The 26,436-nt window shown below is 40.9% G+C and overlaps 1 protein-coding gene across 3 annotated transcripts in view; it reads left to right on the top strand.

Moving 5' to 3' along the window:
* kcnab1a (potassium voltage-gated channel subfamily A regulatory beta subunit 1a) overlaps positions 1-26,436 on the top strand; it is a 93,217-nt gene that overhangs the window by 9,550 nt on the left and 57,231 nt on the right. The window contains exon 1 of one of the 3 annotated variants that reach the window (XM_023405668.2): positions 18,789-19,819. The exons of the other annotated variants lie outside the window; for them this stretch is intronic. Within the exon in view, the coding sequence (XP_023261436.1) occupies positions 19,611-19,819 (209 nt within the window). The 5' untranslated portion in view covers positions 18,789-19,610. Of the gene's footprint in view, positions 1-18,788; positions 19,820-26,436 lie in introns of those variants that run through there. 3 annotated transcript variants of the gene reach the window in all.

The following is a 26,436-nucleotide window of genomic DNA, read 5'->3' as shown; positions in this document are numbered from 1 at the left end:
AAAAGTATCGAAAAGTATCGAAAAGTATCGAAATACATATTGGTATCGGTATCGAAACAGAAATTTGGTATCGTGACAACCCTAGTGAGAGCCAACAGAGAAGGATTCGTTTCTGTAGCTAAGACTCAGGCAGGACTGCTTTAAGTTAATCATGGCTTTGTCAATCTTACTGATGGATCGTTCTGTGCTCTGCCCACTCTCTTTCACTTACACACACTTACACATTCCTTTTAAATGTCACTTTAGGGATATTTCCTCGACATATGAATTCCCTAGAGGAAATAACCAACAACAAACCGTTTAATTGTACCTGCTGAATGTATTTGTAGTGAAAACAAATTTCATTATTAGTCAATCCTGTTTCCATACTGGTCTAAACAAGTCCGAAACTAGTCGCCAGATGTAACACACAGACCTGCACACATCACCAGTTCATTAGTCGGCTATTGAGTGAGCTAATGCACGTTCTTGACGTGACTCTCATCAATAAATCAACTCTACAGCTTGAAAAATCAGCTGGACTCTTACACACGTCCTGTCTTTTTCTCAACCTTTGCACACACACATGCGCAGACGTCTGGAGTTTCACTTCCCTCAGCAGTAGCTGACTCTGTGAATCAATAGAGCATCAGTTTGCCCTATTGATGTGCTCATTTGGGCGAGTGCCAGACAGGAGTTGACTGCTGTAGGGACAGGCCAAACAGTCATTGGGATCACCGTGCTTGGCAGACCAGCCTTTGAACATCTCTCAGCTTCTGAAATGGTCAAAGATTTATAAAAAAATCTTTACGTTTTCTTGTTAATCAATGCAAGATTGCATATTGACACCTTAAATGTCAGTATGACAACTTTGACTGTTTCATTTGTTTTTATTAGCTCTCTACATGACACACGCTTTGGTGATGATCAGTGCTTAAAATGTATATAAATATCAACAGGATTATGTGAACTGTGGATAATTTATTTCATCTGGGGGGGAAAAAAGTAGTGGAGCGATGTTCTGGTGAACCCGGCAGCACTACACCTGTGTGTTACGTTAATGTTACGTTACTCTGAGCGAGAGAGAAAGAGGAGTGACCAAAAATATGAGTTTGTCCCTCATTGATTCCAGAAGTTGTATTTTCCACCATGTAAAGCAACAGGATCAGAAACTGTACTAAGTGACGTGTTCTGTCTGTCTGTCGATCTGTGTGTGTGCGTGTTGCAAGCGTCAGTTATATGCGGTTATATATATTAAAGTGTGGCAGGCAAATTTGATTTAGTATTAATTGAATACTACAAATAATAAATAACTACATTAATGGGAAAGCAAGTCAAATGTTGTCTTGACATTTGCAAAGGTATGAGCACTCGCCGATAGTTCTAATGATCGTCGATTACTGATACCATCGTCCATCGGCACAACCCTAGTGTGAATGCACCCAAGATGCATTGAGGGAGCATTTGAGATCTGATCACTCAGACCACATTCGGAGATGGTCTGAGCCACCGTTTCATAGGTCCTGTTTAGACCTGGCATTAACATCCGTCTCGGGTGATCCGATCACAAGTGGACTGCTCTGTTCGTCAGTTCACACCTGACTTTCAAATGCGTCTCCACATGCGTCTTGATTGACCGCTTGTGATCGGATCCTGTGTGTGTCAAGCGGCAACCCCTGAGGCTGAAAAATGAAGCCAACACGGAATGGCCACTTGAAACTGCCTCCAAAAGTAAGTCAATCCCCATTGACTCCCATGTTAAAATGCCTAACTTTACAGCAGTAATAAACATGTTTACAGTCTTTACACCCAATTGGTTCCTTCATAACAACTATAAAGGGGGTGCATTTTTATATAACTAACTTGTTTAAATTTTATTAATGCTTAAAGTTCACTGCAAGACAGTGAGAGAGTGATGGGGGAACGGAGCGGGGAAAGTAAGATCCGATCATAAGTGGTCAATCAAGACGCATGTGGAGATGCAAGTCAGGTGTGAACTGACGTATTTTGAGCTGTCCACTTGTGATTGGATCACTGAAGACGCATGTTAATACTAGTGCTGACCGATTATGCTTATTTGGTCATATATCGTCATTGCGATATGAACAGGTGCATAAACACTGCAAATGAATTAGGATTACACACGCCATGCATGCAGGGTTTTCAAGGCGCAGCGCCTGAGCCAAATGAACTGGGGAAAAAAACTCTACTGCGTTTTGGTGTCGGGCGGCAGCCTCTCACACACACAGCAGACAGCACAGACTAGTGACACGTCGTAGCTCTGTGAGTGTCATCAACCTTTTGTGAGTAAAAAAGCAATTAGCGTCCTTCATCACAACACCTGTTTCACAAGATTTAAACACGAAGAAAAGCTACATTTTCAACATCTCCCGGTTTGTTTTACATGAGCACAGTGCGCTTATGTTAACCTAATAGTGAATTGTTATAATCGAGCTAAAAAGAAAATTTTCTGTGTGTAGACTGCAGCTAAGACACAAATGAACCATCGCTCTCCGTCTTTCTTTCTCCCAGTCGTCTCCCTCTCTCAGCTTGGTTCTTAAGGTATCGCTGCCTCACTGCTCCTCCTCTCTCTTGGTATTTGTCCATTATTGATGAGGAGTGATAAGTGGTTATTTAAGAGGCAGTGCTTCTGAGGTCGCTTGAGGATAAAACCCCAGTGGAGCTTCATCTTACTCTCACACTGCTTCACGTAGAAGGAAACGAGCCAGTCTAACTTTAAAACACACACACACACACACAAACACACACACACAGTCATCCTTTTACTTTAAATCTATTAAGTGATGTTCAAGGTGACTCTGTAGCCTTTGGCAAATCAGTCCACAGCTAAAGTACCACAACTCATAATAATGGTAGTCTGTGAGATCTGAGCACACATTCCTGTAATTCAATGAGAAAATCCCCACAGGGATTCATTAATAGGTGTGTGTGTGTTTGTAGCAAGGATGAGACTGATGCATTTTCTCTTCACTCGCTGATCTTTAAAGATAAGAGCAGCAGTTAAATAACTAATTTGTAATGATGATGATACCAAGCACATGAGGGGTAATGGCGTGGGTGTGTGATGAAATCCCAGAGGGGAAGTGAAAACACTTTTAAAACATGTTTAACAGTTCTGTGGTTGATGTGGGTGGGGGAATGGGGGGCTTGGGGTGATTAGAGAGAGGATATTCAAAATGAGTTGTCAGGAGACGCAGAAGGAGATCAAAAGAAGAGAGCAGGAAGTGTCCTGTAATTTGTTATAGTGCTTGTTGGTGGTGTCACCACTAGGGGGAGCTGTGGATCTGCTGTCTCTTTGATGATGGACACGAAAGAGTGGGGCTGTGTGTGTGTGTGTGTGTGTGTGTGTGTGTGTGTGTGTGAGACTGAAGGAGCACTCCTCAACAGTACATTGAGCAGCAGCGAGTGTCTTTGGTCACTTCCCACTTTCTTTGTGATATTTTGAAAAGCTAAACTAGACGCACATCCACACAAAGACAAACAATAGCACCATGGATGCAGATATTTTATTTATGTCCACAGTTTAATGTTTGGTTGCACTATGCCCTCATTGCATTTACTGATTATAAACCAAAAGCAAAAAGGCTGTGCACGCCGATACGGCTAAGAGTCAGTCGTTCCCTAGAGATCCTGTGTGTTTGCCAAGAGAAGAGGAAATGTTTGACCAAAGTGAAATATGGCTTTAAGAGGTGCTGCAGTGCTCATGCAGCTATGGAATCAGCGTAGGAGTGTCACCTACTGTGGATTGCAGAGAGACCTTTCACACCACAGCTCAAGAGGGGGCAAAATAATATCCAACCGTGCTCCTTTCAGCACATAAACAGTTCCCTTTCTCTTCTCATTTCCTACTCTTTCACTAAACCAAATATCACCCAAGCTCCTTGTTATCTCACACTGCTGCTGTCACCTTGTCCATGTGTATTTCTTTCCTTCTTTCTACGCTGTCGTGGTCCTGTCATTAGTCATTTCCCTCCATCTATGATTTTGTGCAGTCATGCCTAGTGCGGACACTCAGTTTTAGTGTCACCATACATCTCCATTTTACAACACTAAGCTGACACACTGATGCAGGTAAAGTTTATATTTCGTCTGATCAGCACTTTTCTTGTCTTTTCTCAGTGTGTGTGTGTCTTCACAGATTGTAATATTAAGGAGTGGAGTCTGAGTCTTTGCCAGGTTGTGTGTGTGTGTGTGTGACTGTGGATGCTTGTCCCTGGGTGCAGTGGTATCTTTTGTAAGAAAAGGTAATACACTGTAGTCTCCCTTAAGGCTGCCTATTACGAGAGGTGAGGTGAGAGAGGGGACAAGGAGTGGGATATGAAAGATTGCCATCATAATAACAACTAAACGTAATGTAGACCCATTGCACACATGCGCACACACACACACACACACTCATGCTGTTGACTTTACTGCAGTATTTGTCACTGTTTAAACACTGCAATAAGCGTAGGCAGACACTGTGCCAGCAGATGCACAGAAATACTCTAACAGCATTGTGTGCAAATACTGTACGAGCAGTTGCATAAATGCCAACGCATGCGTATATGAACAGTTTAGTGTTTTAGTGGCTTCAGTGCAGCAATGCAGCATAGACACAGTAATCTGTGGCTGGTGACTGCAGTCTCCCATTGCAATATACAATATAATTCAATTACAGTATAATAAAGTTTTCACACATCCCACCAAAATTAGTAAAACTGTTAATAAATAAATGCTCTGGCTTCTGCTCAAAAGCAGACCTTGAAAGACTTGCTTTTGTAACCTGTAAAATAGACCCTTGTAATGTTCTTCTCTCTCTGTGGTCTTCAGAGGACTGTGGGAAGCCCATTCAAAATGCTGCAGCCTGACTTTTATCAAGGACTAAGAAAAATAAAGCACACTACGCCTGCCTTCAAATCACTGCCATTGCTTCCAGTGTGCCTTAGACTTGACGGGGTTGACTTGCTTGTGAATTGCATTGCTCCAAGGTATGCTTAAAAGCCATTTACCCAGACCTCTCAGGTCACCCAGCCCTGGTATTCTTGCTTTTTTGAGGATTGATTCACAATCTGATAAATCAGCCTTTTAGTTTTTATAGTCATAGTTGCTGGAATAGCCTTCCTGAGGACTTCAGAAGTGTTCACACTCTAAAAGCAGCACCAAAACATTTCTTTTAATGTTGCCCTTTAATGACAAGTATTTTAACTTTGTCACTGAATAAATTGCAATTACTCTGTCCTGTTTGCTTGCTGTGATAGAGCAGTTGCGAATGGTTTTTTGTTATTTCTTTTTCAAATTATTGTCTTCTGTGTGGAAAAAAAACTGTAAGCCTTGCCTTGCCTAACTTCTACCCCCTATACAATACAGGAATATTGCTGAACATTTTTTCAAATATGAGTTTTTTGTTAGTTTACTCCCCTGCACAGTCTCTTTTTGTTGTATTATATAAAATGATTTAATCTCCCCTGCAGGAGCACATACTGATTGAAACTATCTTACCTGTTTCACACACACAGTCAATAACTCTTGCTTGATGAGTTGTGTGTTGCACAGATGATAAATGGCAGGAGACGTGGTGCAGAAATTCCCTGTCAGCACATACGAATGATGGGGAATCCCTTGTGCGTACATCATTGCACTCAAGTGCTCAGGCACGCATGCACACACACACACACACACACACACACACACACACACACACACACACACACACACACACAGTCTTGAGATTGCTGAAGCTAAAATGTCCCTTAGGAAAGTGCCATTAAAAGTTACTTCTTGCTGGGGCAGCAGTTAAAAATCCAACTCACTCAAAAAACATAGGGGATTGAATTTTTGGCACAGAATACACAGTCTCTCAAGATTTTCACAAAACAACTTCCAAACTTTAGACTTGATTTCAACTTTAAAGTAACCTTAAAGCCCAGTGCATGTTTTTAGGCGCACACATTTCTAACATTGTCTCACTTTGATGATTAACACAGCCACAGTGAAGCACTTATTAGAAGAGCCAAGTGGTTTTACATCGTTGGCACGATGTAAGAGCTCTCCTTCACCTCGCTATTATCTTCAAGTGGTTTCATTTCTACTCTTTGACTAAGTAATTTGACTAATGATCGTTCTGTACAGAGTGGGACAGGAGATGAATTTCAGATTGAAGGCTATTATAAAAAAGAAAAGAAAAAGAAAAGAGATTCTGCTCCCAAAAGCCGCAGTAGATACTGCAATGGAAACTCTGTATGCCTATATAGTGCATTAATGTACATGTACATATAATGGTGGTATGTAAATATAGTGCACTTGGTTGCTACATACTAATATATGTAATTTTGTCCCACTCTAACAAATGTAACAGGACAGTGAATGAGATGTCAATCAAGCTCAGTCTGCACCCACACAGTCTTAGCAAGTGGTCTAATCAGCCAAAATAATTGAAATAATTTGTGTGGGTTTGCCACAGAGGCATTAAAGTCCTTAATTATGTACTCCTTTTTACTTACAAACAGCCAAGCTCATAACTTTCTGTCATGTGCGCTGTGTTCATGTAGGACACAGTGATGTACTGTAAATGCAAGAATAAAAAAAAAAAAGAAAAAAGAAGCATGAAACAAATTTGATTTTTACTGACCTAGCCAGTAATCAAGAAATTAGAGCATGAAATTGTAGCGCAGGGAGATGCACATTAGAATGGACACAGGTGTTTGATTTAATCCAGCTAAAAAAAATGATGGAACTCACCAGTGCTGGTAGATGATGCACATGCAATCTATCTACCCCCCCCCACTGGTTATTACACCACTATCACACTTTGCATCAACTTTAATTTACCGATAGACTAAAAACACATTGGACAATACTGCAGTACACAATTTACATCCAAATCGAACAGTGAATGCCTGTTACTGGTATTTGATGGTTCATTTGTTGTTTGTAACTAAAAGCGCGTTTCCACCTCAAGGACTTTCCCCAGGAACCAGGAACCTTTTGAGGAACTATGCGCGTTTCAACTGCAGGAACCAGGGTCTTAATTCAGTTCTTATTGACTGTAACTTTTTGGTCGAAACTCGGCTTAAGACTTGATGTGGGGACCCAGGTCAGACTGGGTCCAGATTTTATTCAGTCTAAGAGGATACAGGTAGAGCTCGGTTGTCTTGCTGCAGGTGTTGAGGCTGTGTGTCAATTTGTTTCATAATCAGGGGGATCCAATCATGAAATACTGATCACAATCCACGCAAGAGAAAGGGTGTCCTTGTCTTGTCTCTGTGAGGGTGTTTTTTGGAACAACTACATTTTTGTTTGGGTCTAATTGGCCTTGAAACTTTCAGTGGATTTATTTATGCTTGTTAGGCTTCAGTTTCACGGTTTAGTTTCAGAGAGGGTTCAGTGTTTTGGACTATGTGACAACCACTAGTGGTAATGCAGGAAGTAGTGTGCTGTTCATGTAGCGGGGTACAAATTGACATTGTAGAAGCTTTTTTTTAACCATCAGTGATAGAAAGTAACTAACTACACTTAAGTACTTTACTAGTACACTTCTTTGGTTTTCCTTTACTTTTGAGGTGCTGGTACTTTTGCTTGAGTAGTTCCATTTCTAGCTTCTAAATTTCAGGGGCAAACATTTTTCTTTTTTACTGCTCTACATTTATCTGACAACTTCAGCTACTAGTTGTAATCAACATGTAAATTGTGATGAAACACATAAACAAGCACCATACACACATCCAGCACAGCACATTTAGATAAACTATTTCTGTCTCCAAAGGAATGTGCGACCAGAGAAAATGTGGCCTGTTTGAGAAGTGGCATAAAGGTCACAAACACAATGTAGGAAATAAATTGAGAGGCAAGTTGGTTTTGTTTTTTTTTCCTGCATGAATGCTGCTGCCTTTTGCTGCTGTATTTTGTCAGAGTTTGACTTGGCTGTCTGGGTGTTGAGAAAATCTTACAATTTGATTCCCCTTAAAGTAAAGTGGTAATCATGGTACCCACTGTTAAAGATACTTAATACGTAACAAAACTTTACTAAGCCAAGCTTCTTTTCCTGTTCCTATCCTGTCTTGTATCACGGTACCGTACTTCTCTATGAAACAACCCAGTTGGAGATGTAATGTAGTCATAGCTTAGCAGATGAAAGTGTCTCTTTCATTACACTATTTACTGTATACACTTTCTTCTCAGAGGTGACCAGTGTACATGTATCCTTCGTTCCTCCAGATGCTGCCTGGTTGCCATCTGGCATCTTTATTCTTGCCTGGTGTTATTTTATTGCTGCTTTTTCCCACACACATAACGCCTCCATACAGTTTCCATAGCAATGCTATCACTGAGATGACAGTTTTCTCTCGTTGTTACCACTCCTGACTATCAAGTGTCCATTTCTGGAGACTCTCTAGCAGTCAGGAACGCTGCTCTCTGCAACAAATAGCTAATTGTGGTGCAGGTAGTGTAGGAGTATGTGCTTATTACACGGTGCAAGTTGGAGAACAACCTCATTATGTCATGTGTTTAGTTACAATATACAGAAGGTTATTAAAAAGTTGTACCTTACAATTTTGCTCTCAGAAATTCTCTTAAAAATGCACCATGCTGAGTTCCGGGTATAGTCATTTTAGGAATAACATATTGATTGGCATTATTTCAAAGGTCGGAGATATCATGAAACTAGGACTGGTGGATTCTCTTGTGTCGTAAGTGTAAACACTTTTCTCTGCTGACATTTACTTCATACAGAAAACACTGAGTTGGACAGAAAATCAAAGATTTTATTTCCTCTTCTAAATTGCTCCCTTGGAACACATTCATATTTACAGCAGTGACCCTGGATGGATACAATGACCTGAGCTGCAGTGGGAGGACTGCAGTGCACACACACACTCTCACACACTCTCACACACTCTCACACACTCTCTCTCTCTCTCTCTCTCTCTCTCTCTCTCTCTCTCTCTCTCTCTCTCTCTCTCTCTCACACTCACACACTCACACACTCACACACTCACACACTCACACACTCACACACTCACACACACACACACACACACACACGCACGCACACACTCTGGAGGAAAGACTCAACACTCAGTAAAAACACAGCACTGCTGGCGTTTCCCTAGAGAAAGCACTTTATAATGACTTCCTTTGTTGTTTGTGCATGCAAAACATGTCAGTCCAGACATATGGTGCAAACAGCTCATTAAGCTCTATGGACAGATATTACTGTGGTGACTAACCTGGTGATTTTGGGTGTTTTTTTTTTTTTTTTTTTTTTCACAAAAAGTGATAGTATGCAAGAATAAGACTTTAGGCTTATGTGCCACAGATTGTAGTGATGTACACAAGCTGCAGCTTCCCCTGTTTCTATAACTTATACTCAATTTGTAATTAAACTGTAATTTAGCTGAATTTGGGCTGAGTAATATACATTTAAAGGATACACAGTAATGTCAGCAATAATCTTTTATTGCCAATGATAACTGCACACACAACTCTAGCAAGTACTGTAAGTCAAATCACTGCTGGTCACACAAGGTGATGCGTGTCCTTGTCAGACTGAATAATTAGACATAGATAGACCATTGTCAGTTACAATAGCATGTCAGACATCAGCAAATGATGCAACATAGCAGACACTGATAATAGTGATAGTGATGATAATAAAACCAAAGTTAGTCTGCCCAATCTCAGCTGAAACCAGCCCACAGCTGTACCTGCCTCTTACTTATTTGGTTAGATAGGGTTCATCTTGTACTGTAAATGCCTAATTCAACCTTTAATGTGCGTTTCAGTGGGAAATTGTAGTTTCATTAAAAAGACTTTGAGCTGTAAAATGGGGTACACCATCTTTTAGTGGATAATGGTGAAACAATTTGGTCTAAATCGATACTTAGCAGGTTTAAGTGTGCATGAAGTTCAGCTACAGTGGTACCATCTGTGGATAGTGTCGAGACTTTAGTAACATACTGTGGAGCTGACACTGTAGCAGCAGTATGCTATGCTGACTGCCACTAAGTTTCCATTGCATGGGTATGCAGTTGCTTGGCTGGGTATACAGTGTGCACTGTACCTACTACTAATGCACTCCTACTAATTAATTTTACTCTGGACCAGGGCCTGCTGAAGTGTTTAATTAAAAATAAATTTAATTAATTATAGCATGAAAGGTGATTGATGTCTGGAAACACAGCACATGTTGTAACTACCCAAGTTTCAACATGTACTGTGGTTTGTACTATAACTTTACCAGTACTATGTTGCAATTTAGTCTTGACTACAAGTCTATTGTAAGGCTGCGCTCAGCACAGAGAGGGCAGGTGGCTGGTTGTGTTAGTGATAGATAGAAGCTCATGACATTTTGACCCTTCTTATCTTCAACAGCTGTCTCAAGTCTAAATAACTAGCTGTAATCCAATGCTCCTCTGAGGACAATGACAGCCTCTAAATGGATACACTCAGGATTACGACCCAGTGGTGACCTGCGTGCGTGCGTGTGTGTGTGTGTGTGTGTGTACATGATACAGAGAGTAAAGAGAGACGCTTATGTTGTTAAGATGTCTGTTGATATGTGTTTATGGTATTTTGTCAAAGTGTACTTTGATGATAAATTCACAATAGAACTAAATACATTCACCAAATATCACACCCATTTGCGGAAGACCCTGTTTACACTTGGTAGTAAAAGGTGATCTCTATCCGGATAAAGAAAAACACATGTTAATGCAAGGCGTAAATGCGTCGTGCTCAGACTGTGATCGGATCAGCCTCATCACCTCTGGAGGTAATCTGGCTCACATGGTGTTCGGATCTTAGGTAGGTGTAAATGCCATTTCAAATTACTCTTGCTCAAATTTTGCTCCATAGGACAGAACCGATCTCAATGAGGATGATGGAAATGTATTAAAAATACATTTATTATCTGGATCAGATATCTGGATACAGATCGCATTTTAATACCAGGTGTAAACGGGGTGTAAAGTTCTCCCTATTCTCTGTGTTGTTGTGGCATGATTATGTATTTGACACAATTTTAGTTAGCCTAAGTTTTACCAGAGAATAACAACAACAAAAATCTTAATTATAAGCTCAACTAAAGGTGAAATTTTAATTTGGAAAGGAGTTAAATGGAGCCATTTACTGTAGTAATTAATCAGAACTTTGCTGTTACATAAGTTCCTCTTGGGCTGGAGGAGACATGGTTTTATTTTCAGGGGTAATGTTCTTGCTGTGAGTGGAGGTGGCAGCTGCAGAGGGTCTGGCATCTTTCCACTGTGACACCCCTCGGTGCTCAGCCACTGGATGATGGAACCTCTGGCGTTTATGCAAAGCTGAGTGGGGAATATTTTGTGGAGATTTGCTCTCCTGCTCATTTGCCACTGCAGAAGAGTAAACCAACACAGTTTACCCACCTTCATGTTTGGAAAATGGAGTTAACCCGGCATTATGTGATGCAGATTCACGAAATTCAGGATGCATGAGGAGAATATAACTCCTACTGGCTTTTATTTTTCTTATGGTATATAGGGAAGTATTGTAGCTGCCTTGTGGTGGCTCGTACAATCATATGGTTACGACAATCTAAAGCTTCATCTCAAAACGTGCTAATAGCTGCTGCTGTGAAATGATGGAGGAGGGGGTGACCGATTCTCATTGGAGACCCAACACGTATCTTTATGTTATGAACCATGATTGACATGACCTTAAAGCCAAGACTCATCACTGTAATATGCTTGTGGCTGTAGTATCCTTGACCCATGATCTACCATGGTTCGACGTGTAAACCTCTTTAATGATACAAACGATCCAGGAATAAATCCCCAGGAGTCAAGTATGACATTCAGTCGGCATCAGCAAGCGGGTGTACACGCATTTCAAGCTTATTACCCAAGATACCCTGCTAATTGTAAGAATTGCAGAGGAAATAAAATCATGCATGACACATATGAGCTCTCACCAAGATTATTTGATGCAACAATAACTGTAATATAGAAATATGCTGATGCTTGCAGTATAAATCTGCCTTATTCACATTTTACTAGAGTGTCCGTGATGTTGTTTTGAAAATACAGCAGAATAATTTATGTATAACAATATTTGAACAAGATATGAGCAGAGTATAAAGCATAATTTATTATTCTGCATTCTTCTAGTATGCAAATTATATTATATTAGCCTACCTAAAAATGAGAAGGGTGACAAGGTGTTTACTAGGAGTTTTACAGCTACTTTATGCCTGCTCTTGTAATCGGATCAATTATTATTATTATGAATAAAACATAATGTATAATATACATTTTGTATGAAATATAATAGACAAAATCTAACATGTAAGCTGCCTGTTGGTGACTTGATTCAGCCTTGAGCACACTGCTGTTAGTGATGGGGTGTGACAGCTTTGCGGTGTCACTGTTTGTACAGAGGGCGAGATCACTGTCATGACGGGTGAAATTGAAACGCTGCTTTTATGGATTTTAATGGATATGATTGAGTAATGAAGCGTTCATGCTCTCTCTTTCTTTGTCATTCTGCCCTTTCACCTGTGGCCTCAGTCAAGGCTGGAAGGACTGGAGAAAGATTTAATGATAATGTGACACTGTGTCCGTGTGTTATTCTAATTTCACAGAGCTGTCACTTTGAAATGACGACCTATTGTTCTTTTGCTCTGCTCAGTACCTTTTTAATATTATGAGGTTTTCTCTGTAGACTTGTCTTAAGCCACTTGAATCACACAAGGCTGTTTTTAAAATTGTTATTTCATTCCTTAAAAAAAACATTATTCAGTAACCCCTATTGTATTCATTATTCAGTGATTTATAACAGCTTTGGAAGGCACAAACAAATGAGGTGGAAAGCCTGCCAATGCACACACAAACCTCAAGCCTATTCCAGTGGTTTTCATCCTTTCTAACACAGTATTTTGCTGTTGGGTTTCATATACAAGTAGAAATCCACACCATTACTTTTGAGGAATGTTGAAATCACCTTACCTCCTCACTTGGGTTTTTTTCCAACCCATCATTTTTTTGCAAATGTTATGGAAACAAAGTGTCTCCAACCTAGTTCTAGCACCTGGAGAAGTTTATTAAAGTACCTGACTCTCCAAGGGTCGGCACTCCGAAAGTACGAAGTTTCAAAGAAGTTCTTGAACAGTAACGGAAAAAAACAAGTCTTAACCCCAATACTGGTCATGTTGTTAAACTTTTCTTCCACAGTTGCACATAAAGTGTATTCTACTCTTGTTTTGCTTACTGTACACTTCTGGTTCCAATATGAGGTCACAAACAAGTCAGGTTTCCTAATCATGTCTCACTGAGAACAACCCCCCCTACAGCTGCCTCAGATGGTTCAGTCCATGGTAGTGGGGACAGATCAGTCCTATGGGCAGGAGATGAGGAGCTTATAGACATAAAGAGGGCTGACATCCCTGATGCTGTCCTTTCAACTTGGGTCACACACCCGGAGCAGGGCTGCAGACAAGGGCATCAATATACAGTAAACAGCGTGACTCTATACTAGTGTATGTTTCGACTTGCACAGAGAACGTTTGGTACAGTAAACTGGGCCCTATACATTTCCTTTTGTAATGACGTAAAACCAAGCATACCCCTGTTATAATCAAATTCATTTTGAATAAGTATAATGAAATAGCACCATAGACTGTGCAGTGATGAGTTAGGAAAGTAATATTAAATGCATTATGGGACATGACGGAAAGACACTTGATCAGTCTGCCAGTTCCACTGGCTTTTCTACTATTTTCGCTGAATTTTTATTGTGGCTTAAAAACTAATATAAGCAGCACTGCAAAAAGTTGATATTTTTTTGATTGAACTCATTGAAATGCACTTTGTCACTTTTAGTATTTTTATATGTGAGGCAAAGTAAAAATATGAAAAGCAATTCAATGCAGGATGCTTTTAAAAACTGTTATGTTGAGAATAGACATCCAAGGACAAAAGTCAGATTTAGTGCAGTGTCACTCGCTTTATAATTTGCTGGGTCCATTATTTAGCGCAGATAAAAACATATAAGTTCAAAAGCTGCAGAGTAGTGGTGACTAATGTTAAAAAAAAAACAAAAAAAAAAACTCTCCAACCAGCAAATTAATTGAAGCTGACATCAGCAAGTCCACATCAAATCTGATGGATATAACAGTGATGTGCAGCATTGTATTGCAAAATGAAAATGTGCAGTGTGGGAACAAAAATTAGCAGGTGTCCTTGGATAATGTCTTATTGACCTTACACACATGAAAACACTTAACACTACAGTGGTCTTTGTAAATGCATGGTAAAACAGAACCCTCAGTGTTTTATGAACATTTCATTTGTCTGTTTGTACTGTTGTGAGTGTGTTTTTGGCTTCAGTACACAAACTCTCCGTGTGTGTGTGTGCGTGTGTGCGTGTGTGCGTGTGTGCGTGCGTGCGTGCGTGCGTGCGTGTGTGCGCGCGCGCACCCCTTGCTCAGTGGGAAAAGCTTTGCTGTCTGCAGTGGGAACATTGCATGTGTAGAAGTGATACTCTCATCGGTGTTCGGTCAGGTAGCACTGAGTAAGGCTCGACAGTTGGTTGTGATGCTAAATGCGTCACAACACAAACACACACGCTCACTCACCTACAGACATGCATACACACATACAGTACATAAATAGTCTGGGGCATCTGATGGGGATTTCATTATGTAGTGTGTGGACTTTTGCTGACAAAGTTCATGATCCAGCATGCAGTCCAACATGCGCACACACACACACACACACACACACACACACACACACACACACACACACACACACACAGGTGCAAAAGTAGGACACAGTCACTGCTTTATGCTTAGAGTTATGAGTGTGTCATCACTTGCTGCTTACGGGGCTGCTGCTGGGAAAACAGGGATGATAATCAGAAAAATTGTGAAAAAGCCTTCAGATATGTGCATCCTGACTAATAGATCATAGGAATGGGGGGCATATTTTAAACCCACAAGGTTGTTGTTATGGGAAACAGCTGCAAAGACTCTTGAGAGGCCGACTACTGCATCAGTTTGAGTTTAATTCAGCTGGAGGAGCAGAGCCAAAGATCCCAGGCTATAATGGCAATGAGTCAGTTATGTAGTACATAGTTGTGATGTGTCACGAATTATGTGTTACCTATTTATCTCTGAACACACACACACACACACACACATGCACACAGACATTATTATCATTAATCTTTAAATCAGACCCTGACGTTGTGATACAGATATCATTAAACAGAACAGCAGCTACTGCGGAAAACAAGCAAGAAGACTTGCAGTACACAAAAATCACCAGTGTTGAAAAGACCAACAGAGCTGCTGTCGTAGACAATAAGATTCTCCTCAACAAACAGTTTCTCAGTAGCTGTCTGAGCTCACCTTTTCTTTTCTTCTCTGAGCTGTAGAGCAGCTGTGAAATTTCTAATAAAACACGAACGAACATGAACTCTTGTATTGATTGCTACTAAATTGGAGCCTCCTTTATTGGGTAACAGCAATAAATGTGTCGTGTTTCAGATAATTTAATAAAGCTGCCATGGCATGTGTCCATATGCAGCATCTTCACACTTGTGAGTGCATTTTTCCTGTCGTCATATATTTGGCATATTGATTATAGGCTCTTGCATACTGCATCTGTCACGTGTATTTCAGTTATAACTGCAGCTGTAAATATGTCATAAGAAAATACAAAGGTAAAAAAAAAAATACCAATAAAACCCAAGGATTGTACAGGAAGAAACCTCTTTTAAATGTAGCCAAACTCAGATATCTGAACTTGTAATTTGACTAAAACTAAGGCAGAATTCGTCAGTTATTTTCTTGCCCTCCACTGGCTCTATGTTTAGTGAAAAATAGTGTCTGGTTTATTTCTGGTGTTCAGATTTTCTGACTCAGTTCAGTGACCCTTCAGTACAAGTTCGCTTCACTAACTACCCCCATACAAGGCCACTCAGTTTGATCATTTTAGGTCACAGGAGTGACCTAAAACAGTTAGACTTAAGACGTGTTTCAAATGGCTGATGATATGTACTGTAGATTAAAGACACACAGATACAGTTGTTACCTCTATGTCTGTATACAGTACGTTGCACACACTCCAGTACAGTAACACACCTTGCAACCACACACTCAGCACTTTTCCTCTCCTCATTAGATGAAAGAGGATTCAAGGCAGCTCCAGCTCCAAACATGGAATTGGTTGGGAATGTGCTGTTTCCCTCCCGGGGGGTGGGACGGGATCGATCTGAAATGAGCTGCTGAAGAACAGCTTTTCCATTAGGTGTGAGATTGATCCCGAGGCTGTGTGTGTGTCTTCTCAGTAAAGTTGGGAAGATTGGACAGGAGTGGAGGCGTTCATTTTCAAAGGACTGAAGTGGGGGTAGAAAAAAAATGCAGACATGATGCACAATAAACAATACACAATATGTACATTAGATCTGTCTAAATCGAATCAATGAGCTGGAGCAGTTTAAAGCAGTGAACTATAACAGTCAGTCACAGTCAGATGGAACCAGTTACCTCAACAGGCAGCTCTGACACTGGTTTCCAATTAGTCACTATCCCAGAAGGCTCTTATTGAGAGATCCTAAAGTTCCCTGTAAACGAGGTCAGGTTAGCAGGAGCTCCAGTAATGGGGTTAGTAGCAAGAATGAATTTATCATGTCATGTTAATAGACGCAAACGTATACCCATTAGTTATTTTAGTTGTATGGACAACACCCATTAGACCTATACAGTCTTGTCTGAATGAATGGAGGTCTGAAATATGATATAATATCAACTTTTTGCTCCTTTACATAAATGTTTACACAGTTGTCGTGTACGGCTGGGTGTTGAACCTTAATACAGAGCAAAGTGTGTCAGCAGAACCGTCCAACTGTCAAAGTACTGACAGCGTCGAATAGCTGGTGGTTAAGTTTGTACTCTCTGCTTATTAATTGATTTGACATGACATATTTTGTTGCCCGTTTTAGACTGTATTTTATCATATTTACATTGTCAAATTTTGTATCTGATTTAGACATGATGATTTTGTCTGATGAAAATTCAAGGGGGCCATCAGAATCATCTCAGTACACCGTTGATATCTGTACATTGTTTCATGGCAATCCACCCTATAGCTTAAAATAACACAACCAGGACTAGGTTGCTGAAGAGATCCTATATTCCTTAAATGTAGCAATACGTTGTACAAGGAATTCCTTATTGTGCTCTAATCGCCTCCCTCCTCTAGTTCAGATGCTGACTTTTGAAAGAAGAAACAGACTGATAACACAGGGGTAAGCGTGACATTTCCATGGCATTTACAACCACGTCCTCTTGCTTGTACATTGCTGTTGGTGTAGCCTTTTTTTTTTTTTTTTTTGGTCAGATGTTACAGTAAAAGCATCAGCTTACACCGAAGAAGCGGCACAAACAAAGCAAAGCAATATGAAAAATCTGTATATTGTTGAGTCCAGATAATGATGGTCTGTTTATTTTTTCCAAACACGCAGATGTATTTACACTGCAGAGCTGACATTTACACCACATGTGTGTACACACACACACACACACACACACACACACACACACACACACACACACACACACATACAGAGAGAGAGAGAAAAATAGACTGTTGTGGGACCCTGAAGCAAAATGCTCCATTTACCTCAGCTTGACACCCCTTATAGAATTACTGGAGAGCACACAACATAAACACCTTACTCTGTAAAGTCTCACACACACACACACACACACACACTCAAATGCGCACACAGTCATTCACGTGCAGGCACACACATGGTTGGCTGTAATCAAACAGACGCGCACGCACACATGCAATAATTCCCTCTCTTCTCAGCTACGCCTAAGCCTGCTGTTTTTAGTCATTTTCTTTCTCATGATTCCAATCTCTGCACACCTCCCCCATCTCGTCCATCCATCCTCCTCTCGTTCGCTTTGATTTGTAACTGCCTATGGGGGTTGTTTGTACAGTGTGTGAGGGGATTTGGGGAGGGAAAAAAAGATCACTTTATGTCAGCAAATGTATGTTTCTGACTTTCAAATACTGTGGCTTTTGTATCACTGTTTTATGTATGTACACATGCACAAAATGCACAACACATGTTGGCTCCTGAAGAAGATAAAGTCAGTATACCAGTTACAATATGTATGTTTTCTTCCAGTGTATATAGTGAATTTCAAAGCAAAGCAAAGAGCCACAATTTCTCTTTTTAGGAGAACTGCCAAAAGGTGGCACAGTTATAGCAGCAGGATTTATCCTGCCACAACAGAGGCACACAAAGCCAACTAATATTTGTTACTGGTTTAGAGTAACTACTGGTCCAGAAAATGGAGAAATAAAGACAGAAAAGGTAGAAAAAGGAGAGAATGTTGTGAAGAGGGACTAAAGGGCATAGAAATTATTGGTGGAGGAGGAGAGGAAGGAACCTTCAAAGACTGGTGACAGGTGAGAAAACAAAGTGAAAGGGTGAGTGAGACAGGTGGAGCGGGAGCTGAAGAGAGACAGACAGAGAGTGGGAGTGAGAGAGAGAAAGCAAATGTGTGGCACCACATTCCTCTCAGATCCCTGAAGGTCTGCTGTCGGCGAAGGAGCTGCCCTGCTGAGGAAAAAACGGATACAGGAAGGAGGAGAAAAGAGCAGAACATCCAAATATCGGATATAGAACAAATATCAGAGAGAGAGGGAAGGGGAGAGGGGAGAAAGAGGGGGAAACTGGGGCACAAGCACATTAGTAACACGCATTAGCATCGTCAGGCAGGAGGAACAGGGAGGAGATGAAGAACGAGGAGAGAAGAAGAAGAAGTGACAAGACAGGAAAAAGTGCTGATGGCAGAAGTGTGATGGTGCACCGTGCCAGGACCTGAGAGAGACCCCCCTTCCCTCCCCTCCCTCCCCTTGTTTCCTCCTTCCTCTCTGCCCCTCTGTCTCCTTATCTGTTCTCTGACCCTGTCTCCTCCTCCTTCACCCTCCTCTCCCCTCTCTCACACGCTACTGCTCGCTCGCTCTCTCTTCCCACAGTCAGACCAGGGAGAGCGCAGCGCCTGGGTCGCATCTCCATCTCTCTCTGTCTGTTTTCGCTCCTCTGCCATTTCTCTGCACTCTCTCCATCTCCTCTAATTGTCATTCTGCAGCTGAAACCCTGTCAGAAAATACCCGAGCTCGGCAGGACACAGGAGAAGAGAAGACCGGCGGGGGAATGAATTGGGGATCCCTCAAAGAACTGAGGAGTCTTTGTTCTTTTCAATCTTTTGATGATTGACCCATTCTGCTATTTCTATTCTACAAGGAACGACTTAAAATGGAAGACTTAATGTGAGAGCAAAAAACAGAGGAAAAGCTTTTGCAGCTGTATTTTGCTTCACAGAACAAAGTGATGCTCTGACGTGAGGAACTGAAGACATAATCTGTTTCCAAGCAAAGAGGAAAAATAACTTCAAAAAGAAACAGGAGAATCTGAACACACACTTTTACTAAAAGAGGACAAGAAGCTGAATAAAGATATTTTAAAAACACTCTCTTCGAGACTTCAGGCTTCCCTCACTGGCTGTTTCCACTCCCTCAGTACTTTTTCCTCCGTGTTTTTTCGGGCTCTGCTCCCTCGCCTGAAGCTCAGCCATGCAGGTGTCCATCGCCTGTACGGACCACAACCTGAAGAGGGGTAATGGGGACCACAGCAAGCAGAGCGCCACCAGCCCCAACGTGGTGAACCAAGCCAGGGCCAAGTTCCGCACCGTGGCCATCATTGCTCGCAGCTTCGGCTCCTTCACCCCACGCCACATCTCACTCAAGGAGTCAACGGGGAAACACACGGGCATGAAGTACAGGTGTGTGTGTGTGTGTGTGTGTGTGTGTGTGTGTGTGTCAGAGTTAAGAGTGCATGTGTGGGTGAGACATGAAAAACATAAGCTGTTTTCTTTACTTAGTGCCTAGGTGTTGTATTTTTATTTTTATTTCTTTCCTCATCCACTTCATCTCAGCTGCGACATCTTCATTATTCTTTTATTATGCTGCTAAATTTTTCATTAGACTTGAGTTGACCACACATTTGCTGTTTGTAATGCAACTCTATTCTGCTTGTTGTGCAATTATTTCACAGCTTTTCGGGCTAAAAGTTTGAAAAGACAGTAAAACAGAGATGGCATGTAAAATCTTCCATAGAAGTGCACAGTAACAAGAGACACATATATTGATTTGCTTGGTGATTATTGTGAATTGTTTATCAAATTTCATTGAAATTATATTATGATGTAACAAATTGCTAATTTAGATTTTGTCTAATGAAGGTTATTCCCATTAAACAATGATTTAAACACATTTGCTGTGTCATGATACTTAATGTTAAAATATTCATATTGATATGTTAAAACAGATTTCAACCATGTTCCCCACGTCTACTTATGGAATTTGTGAACTTGCGCTTTAAAGAGTCGTTTTATTTAAATAAGAAAACGGCTCTAAATCTTGTTGATACACAAAACTCCTGCTTTTTGTCTAGAAATCCCCTCTCGTGTCTGTTGTCGTTGTCATATTGTGTCTTTTCATAAAGCTGTTCTTGCCAGCGCCATCTGAAATGCCCTCTGCTGAGCCTGCAGTACGTTTTCAGTGAGCTCGCGCTACACATTTCAAAATCTGGTCCTCAGTCTCCAGAGTTATGCAGAAGTTGTTCATTGAAACTGGATGTCACAAGCAAACCTGTCAGGACTTATGAATAAATGCTGTCTGATATTCTGTCTGCTACCTGCTGAGAGTTTACTGACAGTTCCTGCAGGTGCTTTGTCTGTTCTGTCTATCACTATGTTTCCTCACTGTTCATTTACACTTATTCAGAATCTCACATAGACTTACTGTCTGTCTGGCACAAATCTTCTCTCCCACTTTTTTTCTCTCCTCCTAACAAATACTCAAATGCTCAGATTCTGATGCTTTCAAATGCCATGAATGGAAGAGGATTCTTTTGTTTCTTCTTCTCACCCACACACCTAAACTCTTTCTTTTTTTTCCCTACCTCTCTCTCCTCTCTCTGCCTCTCTCTGTGGCTTGCTGAGACAGCTCTGCAGTGTGGGCAGATTGTCTGAGTTGGATTTGACCTCAGCAGTGCTACTGCTCAGCGGACTTGTGTGTTTGACGCTCATATAGCCTCTAGATGTGATTCTTATGTAAAATATGGTGACATTACTTTCTTTCCGAGCTCTGCAGATCACTGTGAAATCAGGCTGGTGTGTGATCAGAGTGTGTATGAAGGCAAGTTTTGTGTGTGCATAGAGGGGAGATAGTGACAGATTGCAGGCTGAAGGTAGCACCAACTTTTCAGCATATTTGATGGTGTTAATATTCAGTTAAATAAAACCATAACAAAAAACTCTTCAGTGTCAAAGCAAACACTATCAAAGCTCAATCTGGCAACTGTTTTGCTGCTGTAGGTAAATTTAAGGGCTATTTTGGGGACTTTCATGTGCAGTAGCTGATGCCAAATGAAAGCTCTGCAGACCTCTTGGATAAAATGAGGGTGCTTGTCATGCGCCACGCACAGTAAAATAGGTTAATGATGCAAAATTGTTTTGCAGACTTGCGGGGAAATAAATTTTTCATTCAGACATTTTTTCTCATGATTTTCACCTATTTTTGGTTTTTAACTTGGCTTTAAAGTGACTTCTGAAACAACACATACAGTAGACATCTGTTGAGATCTCAGTAACATTTATATTCATTTATCTGGATCTCTCTTGTTTTAGTAACTGTTTTTCACAATTTATGTAGTTTTCAACTCTGCATTTGCATGTGAGCAGGGCAGCAGTGAAGGAAGCTCAATTCAATGTAGCATATAACATGTCCCCTACAGTGATTCAGACATAAACTTGAGTGTTATAAGAATATGGGGTCTTTTTTAATTTAGTGATGTTTTATCAAGTATTATGAATTTTATCTTGAACACTTTGATGTGGACTCTTAACACTGCCCGAGACTACTGAAAAACTGTTGTGGACTTCTTAAATTACATATTGTCTGGGCTCTGAAGCGGTCTAGACATTATGTAATGTAAGTGGGCTGCTATGTCGATTGACCAGTAATGAGAGCTGCCAGACAGGTGAGCAGCGTGCTGACTGGGGCTCTGTACCACGTCAGACTGCATTAGAACAACAGATCTAAATGGTGGGGGCAGTGACTACACATGCCTGTGTCAAAAGTGAAATTCCCAGAGCTACAGCTGGCAGGTGAAATTGAGTTAAAAGGGCATTGTACTGCTGATAACAAACGGATTCAGTTCTCTGGATGCAGAGGCCTCCAAAGGGTGGTTTCTGAAGTCTGTCCTTCAACTTCAGAGTTGTGTTTCTCATGAAGGACCACTGAAAACACACCTGAAAGTTATGAATGAATTGGGATGGTATCTCTTTACATTGATGACCTTCTGCCAATATTGTTTAACCACATTGATGTGTCAGTATTGATTGATGGGAAGAACTGATCAGGAAATTGGCATCATGAAGGTTTGTGGAAATCAGTGCCTCATGACTGTGGTAACTGACCGGCGTGTGTCTGTAACTGAGACATCTCCTGACACTTTCTGAAAGGATTTGATTGTTCAGAGTATTGACCGATCTGCCTTGAAAACAGAGATGACTGGAAATGGTTCTGATGCCAGTGACCACAGCCATTTCAGACACATCTCAGTTACAGACTGTTGTGTGAAGGTCGAGGTTGAAGAACACTGTAATATCCTGGTAAAGCAAGCAATATACAAATGTTAAAGACTAAGGCCCTTTTCATACCGGGCATTAAGATGTGTCTTGGATGATTTGTAGAGTGTACAGATGCGAATGGACTAGTACTTAGGACGCAGTGAGATCTGATCGCTCAGACCACACTTGCAGGTGGTCTGGGACGCACTGGGCATATTTATTTTTTCTTTATTTTTAACTGTGTGTACACAAATGTGTCCTGGGCCACATTGAAGGAAGCAGATGTATGTACTCCATTTACCAAAAAAATACAAGTTGTACAAATTGTGAGGTTGCTTTGTCTACGACATCTGAAAATCTGGAAAATCCCATAGAGACGTATTATGAGTGCGTCAAATATCTCGGGCGCCATCTCCTTCTTTTAATTTCTGACAGATTAGGGAAACATAAGTTCTTGGTTCGACAAAAAATGTGGCAGCAGCCTGAAAAAATATTTTGCTCGTCATGTTGCATGTGAGTGTAATGGTGTTGCTGAGATGTACGTTTGGGACTTTTGGCTTGCTATGAGCTGCGTCAGGCCAAAGACAACAAACCACGAATGGAAATCTAACTCAGAAATACAAATGCCATCGTTTAGACCTGCACCAATGGAAGAAAAAAATCAAAAACAAAATCAATATTTCCCTTGTAGGTTAAATATCTTGATCATCATTTTACAGATGGATTGTAGAGGTCTGACTGTTTAGGGTTTACTGCTCTGTTAATGACATCGTGTACGGCTTGTCTGTGATGTAGGAATGAACAGAGCAGCATGCAGAGACTACCTGTCATTAACAATGATGACATGAGGGTGTTTAAGTGTGTGCCAGGATTTTACAGTGTTAGTCACGGTGATAAGACATTTACAATAAGTATTCAGTACAGGACAGTGTTGGATAACATATGTATAGACTGACGAGCGTAGAGAAGAGCATGATTCATGCATGGGTTAATCCTACCAGAAGCTGTAAACTATAGTTGTGTTGACTGGTGTTAATTTTGACAGTGGATTATTGATTGTAATGCATTTCATGACATTTTTTTTCTATATTTTATCCTCCTTGTTTTCATTATGTGGATTCTCACTTTCAGATATCAATTGATTTGATTAATTGACCGATTTTGAATCCCTTTCTTGGAAAATGCATCAAAGCGTGGGATTATTGTAGCTGTAAGAATGAAACCTCCCACACATGCACACACTCCCCTATACACATCTTCTCCTATAGGATGGCAAACCATATGCTAGTGCTGTCTTCCTGTCAGTTTGTCATTAAAAGTTCAGTAGGCAGGCAGACAATAGTGAAAATGACTTGTGACAATAGATGAGGATGGGCTAGAGTTTCTGCTCACTGCTCAATAGGAACAATAGGAGAAAAGATGGAGAGAGGAGAGAGAGAGAGAGATGGAAAGGAAAAGAGACAGAGGCAGATGATGGGAGACGATACCTGTGTGTGTGTGTGTGTGTGTGTGTGTGTGTGTGTGTGTGTGTGTGTGTGTGTGTGTGTGCGTTAATCAGTCAGAGCTGCTTTGTCTTCTTCTGACAGTAATGCTTTGGGATGGACAGTATGGGACGAGATAGGCAGTCTCTATCCCCCCTACATTTTCTCTCTTGCTCTCGCTCTCTCTCTCTCTTTTTGTTTCAGTAAGTCAACCCAGGTTTGTGCAGACCATCTGCTCTGGCACTGCAGTGTAGGTTAAAGCCTGACAAGTGAGGATGTGTTTGTTTTAGAGTGTGTACTTGTGTGCGTATTTCATTTCATGTGCTTCTTCTATCATAATAACCCACACACACACACACACACACACACACACACACACACACACACACATACATATGGGTCACATGAGGGGTCAGGATTTTTAACTATTTATCCCCTTTCTACACAAATGTGTGTTTCACTTGTTAAATAACAGATGTGTCAAACTGTCACTGTCGATAATGATGGTCGGGAACAATCTTCATGCTGGTAAATAAAGGCTGTCAGTCTGCGTATGGTATTTGAAGCGCTCTCAAGTCTTTTATCTTCAACTTTGATGTCATGTTCTGTTGAGGCCAAAACTGAATATTTAAACTGCATCAACAGTTTTATAATATGTGGCTTATTAATTGATTGACTGATGTAATTTGTTGTTGCCCTATGTGAGCTTGATCATCTAAATTTTGCTCCAGCCACAGCAGAGCAGCAGAATCGTGTTTGGTGCGTGCATGTGTAGAGGGGTGGGGGTGTTGGATGCATCACTGTACATCTGAATACAGTGATAATATACTGGATTATGTTGGAATGACAGACACATCCTTTGCATTTCATGCCGACAGTGCAGCAGGAAAAAAAGGGCTTACTGGTCTATTTTTTGAACATGCCACAAAAACGCATCAAGGCTCCTACTGTCACACTGATGCACTGTGGTGAGAGCTCATGCAATTGATAACGATTTTCTTTACTTTCAGATTCGGTAAACAACATTTGCATGAGTAAATCAGTCAGATGGGTGAACACACACACAGGAAAGAGTGAGACACGGAACATGTTTAGATGGCTCTCATGAAAGGATTCGAACCCCACGCTGTGGTGTGACTGTACTCTGTGCAGTATGCACTTGTATAGATTGAGCCAACAGGGTGCTACTTGCTCCCTGTGTCCCCCTCACTGCATTAGTGGTTGTTGCGACAATGAGCTTTGAATCAGTCTGCGTTCCGAGCTTGGCACCTTTTGAAATGCGTTAGAGCAGCAGCATTGACTCTTGTGTTGTCTCCTTGTTAGTTTTAGATTTCTATACATGCTTCCTTTTTTGAGAGAGGAAAGGGGAGAGTGCAGATGGAAAAAGCAGGAGAGCAGTAGCAGGAGGTTGGTATAATTGATAGAGGGAAGCATGAGACTGTATTTTGACTTGATATCAAATCTATTAATAAGTCAGTGGTGTTTGTGTGTGTGTGAGTGAGTGAGAGAGAGAGAGAGAGAGAGAGAACAACCACCCTACAGAAATCTGTAAAGTATTAAAGTGGCTACTTGTAAGGGGATAGCTGGTCAGCAAGCTAACTTCAGTAGAAGAAAAGCAATGATAGAAACAGAAGCTAAACAAGAGTTAACATTGGCGGTGCTTTCCACTGTTGGATACGGCTCTTGGCGAGTAAAGGAATGAAGTTTGATATTGAACTCGCAATACTGAACGTTTCTTCTAGACTGGTAGAAAACAGCTGTTGGCAAAATGCTATGCTAACGTTAAAATAGCAAAACTTACAACTAGCTCCTTTAAAGTGCTGTAATTAGTATCGTACATGCTTTGGTCTCTAACAGGCTTCACTATCAGTTAACCTTACTGAGGCTTTACATTTTCACACTAGGACAGATCAGGTCCAATCCTGTGGCAAGTAAAGATTAAGAAAACAAAAAACAGACTTACTCTGGTTCAGAGGGACATAGAGAGCCGAATCCTGGGGTTTACTTTCTATTTTCTAAGACACATCAGCTTAACTACAGTAGTCACTATTAGAAATGGAATCCTTTTTGATTTTAAAGGTGTTATTAATGGTGGTGGATGCATTTCCTTCCATATTAAACATCTGCAAAGCCATTTGTTTAAGTGCTCCATTGTCTATTAGCTTGCAGTCTTCTTCTTCTTCTCCCCTGCATTTTTGGTGCATTGCAGCATTGCTTGGTGACTACAATCACCTGTAGGTCAGTAAATGAGTGTGAAAGAAACATTGGCAGGAATGTGTATCA

This window comes from Seriola lalandi, unplaced genomic scaffold, assembly GCF_002814215.2.
Source record: "Seriola lalandi dorsalis isolate HSWRI2012SDOR001 ecotype SW California unplaced genomic scaffold, Sedor1 jcf7180002054281, whole genome shotgun sequence".
Taxonomy (NCBI): Eukaryota; Metazoa; Chordata; class Actinopteri; order Carangiformes; family Carangidae; genus Seriola; species Seriola lalandi.
Note: the sequence above shows the minus strand (reverse complement) of the source record. Positions and strands in the feature narration are given on the sequence as shown.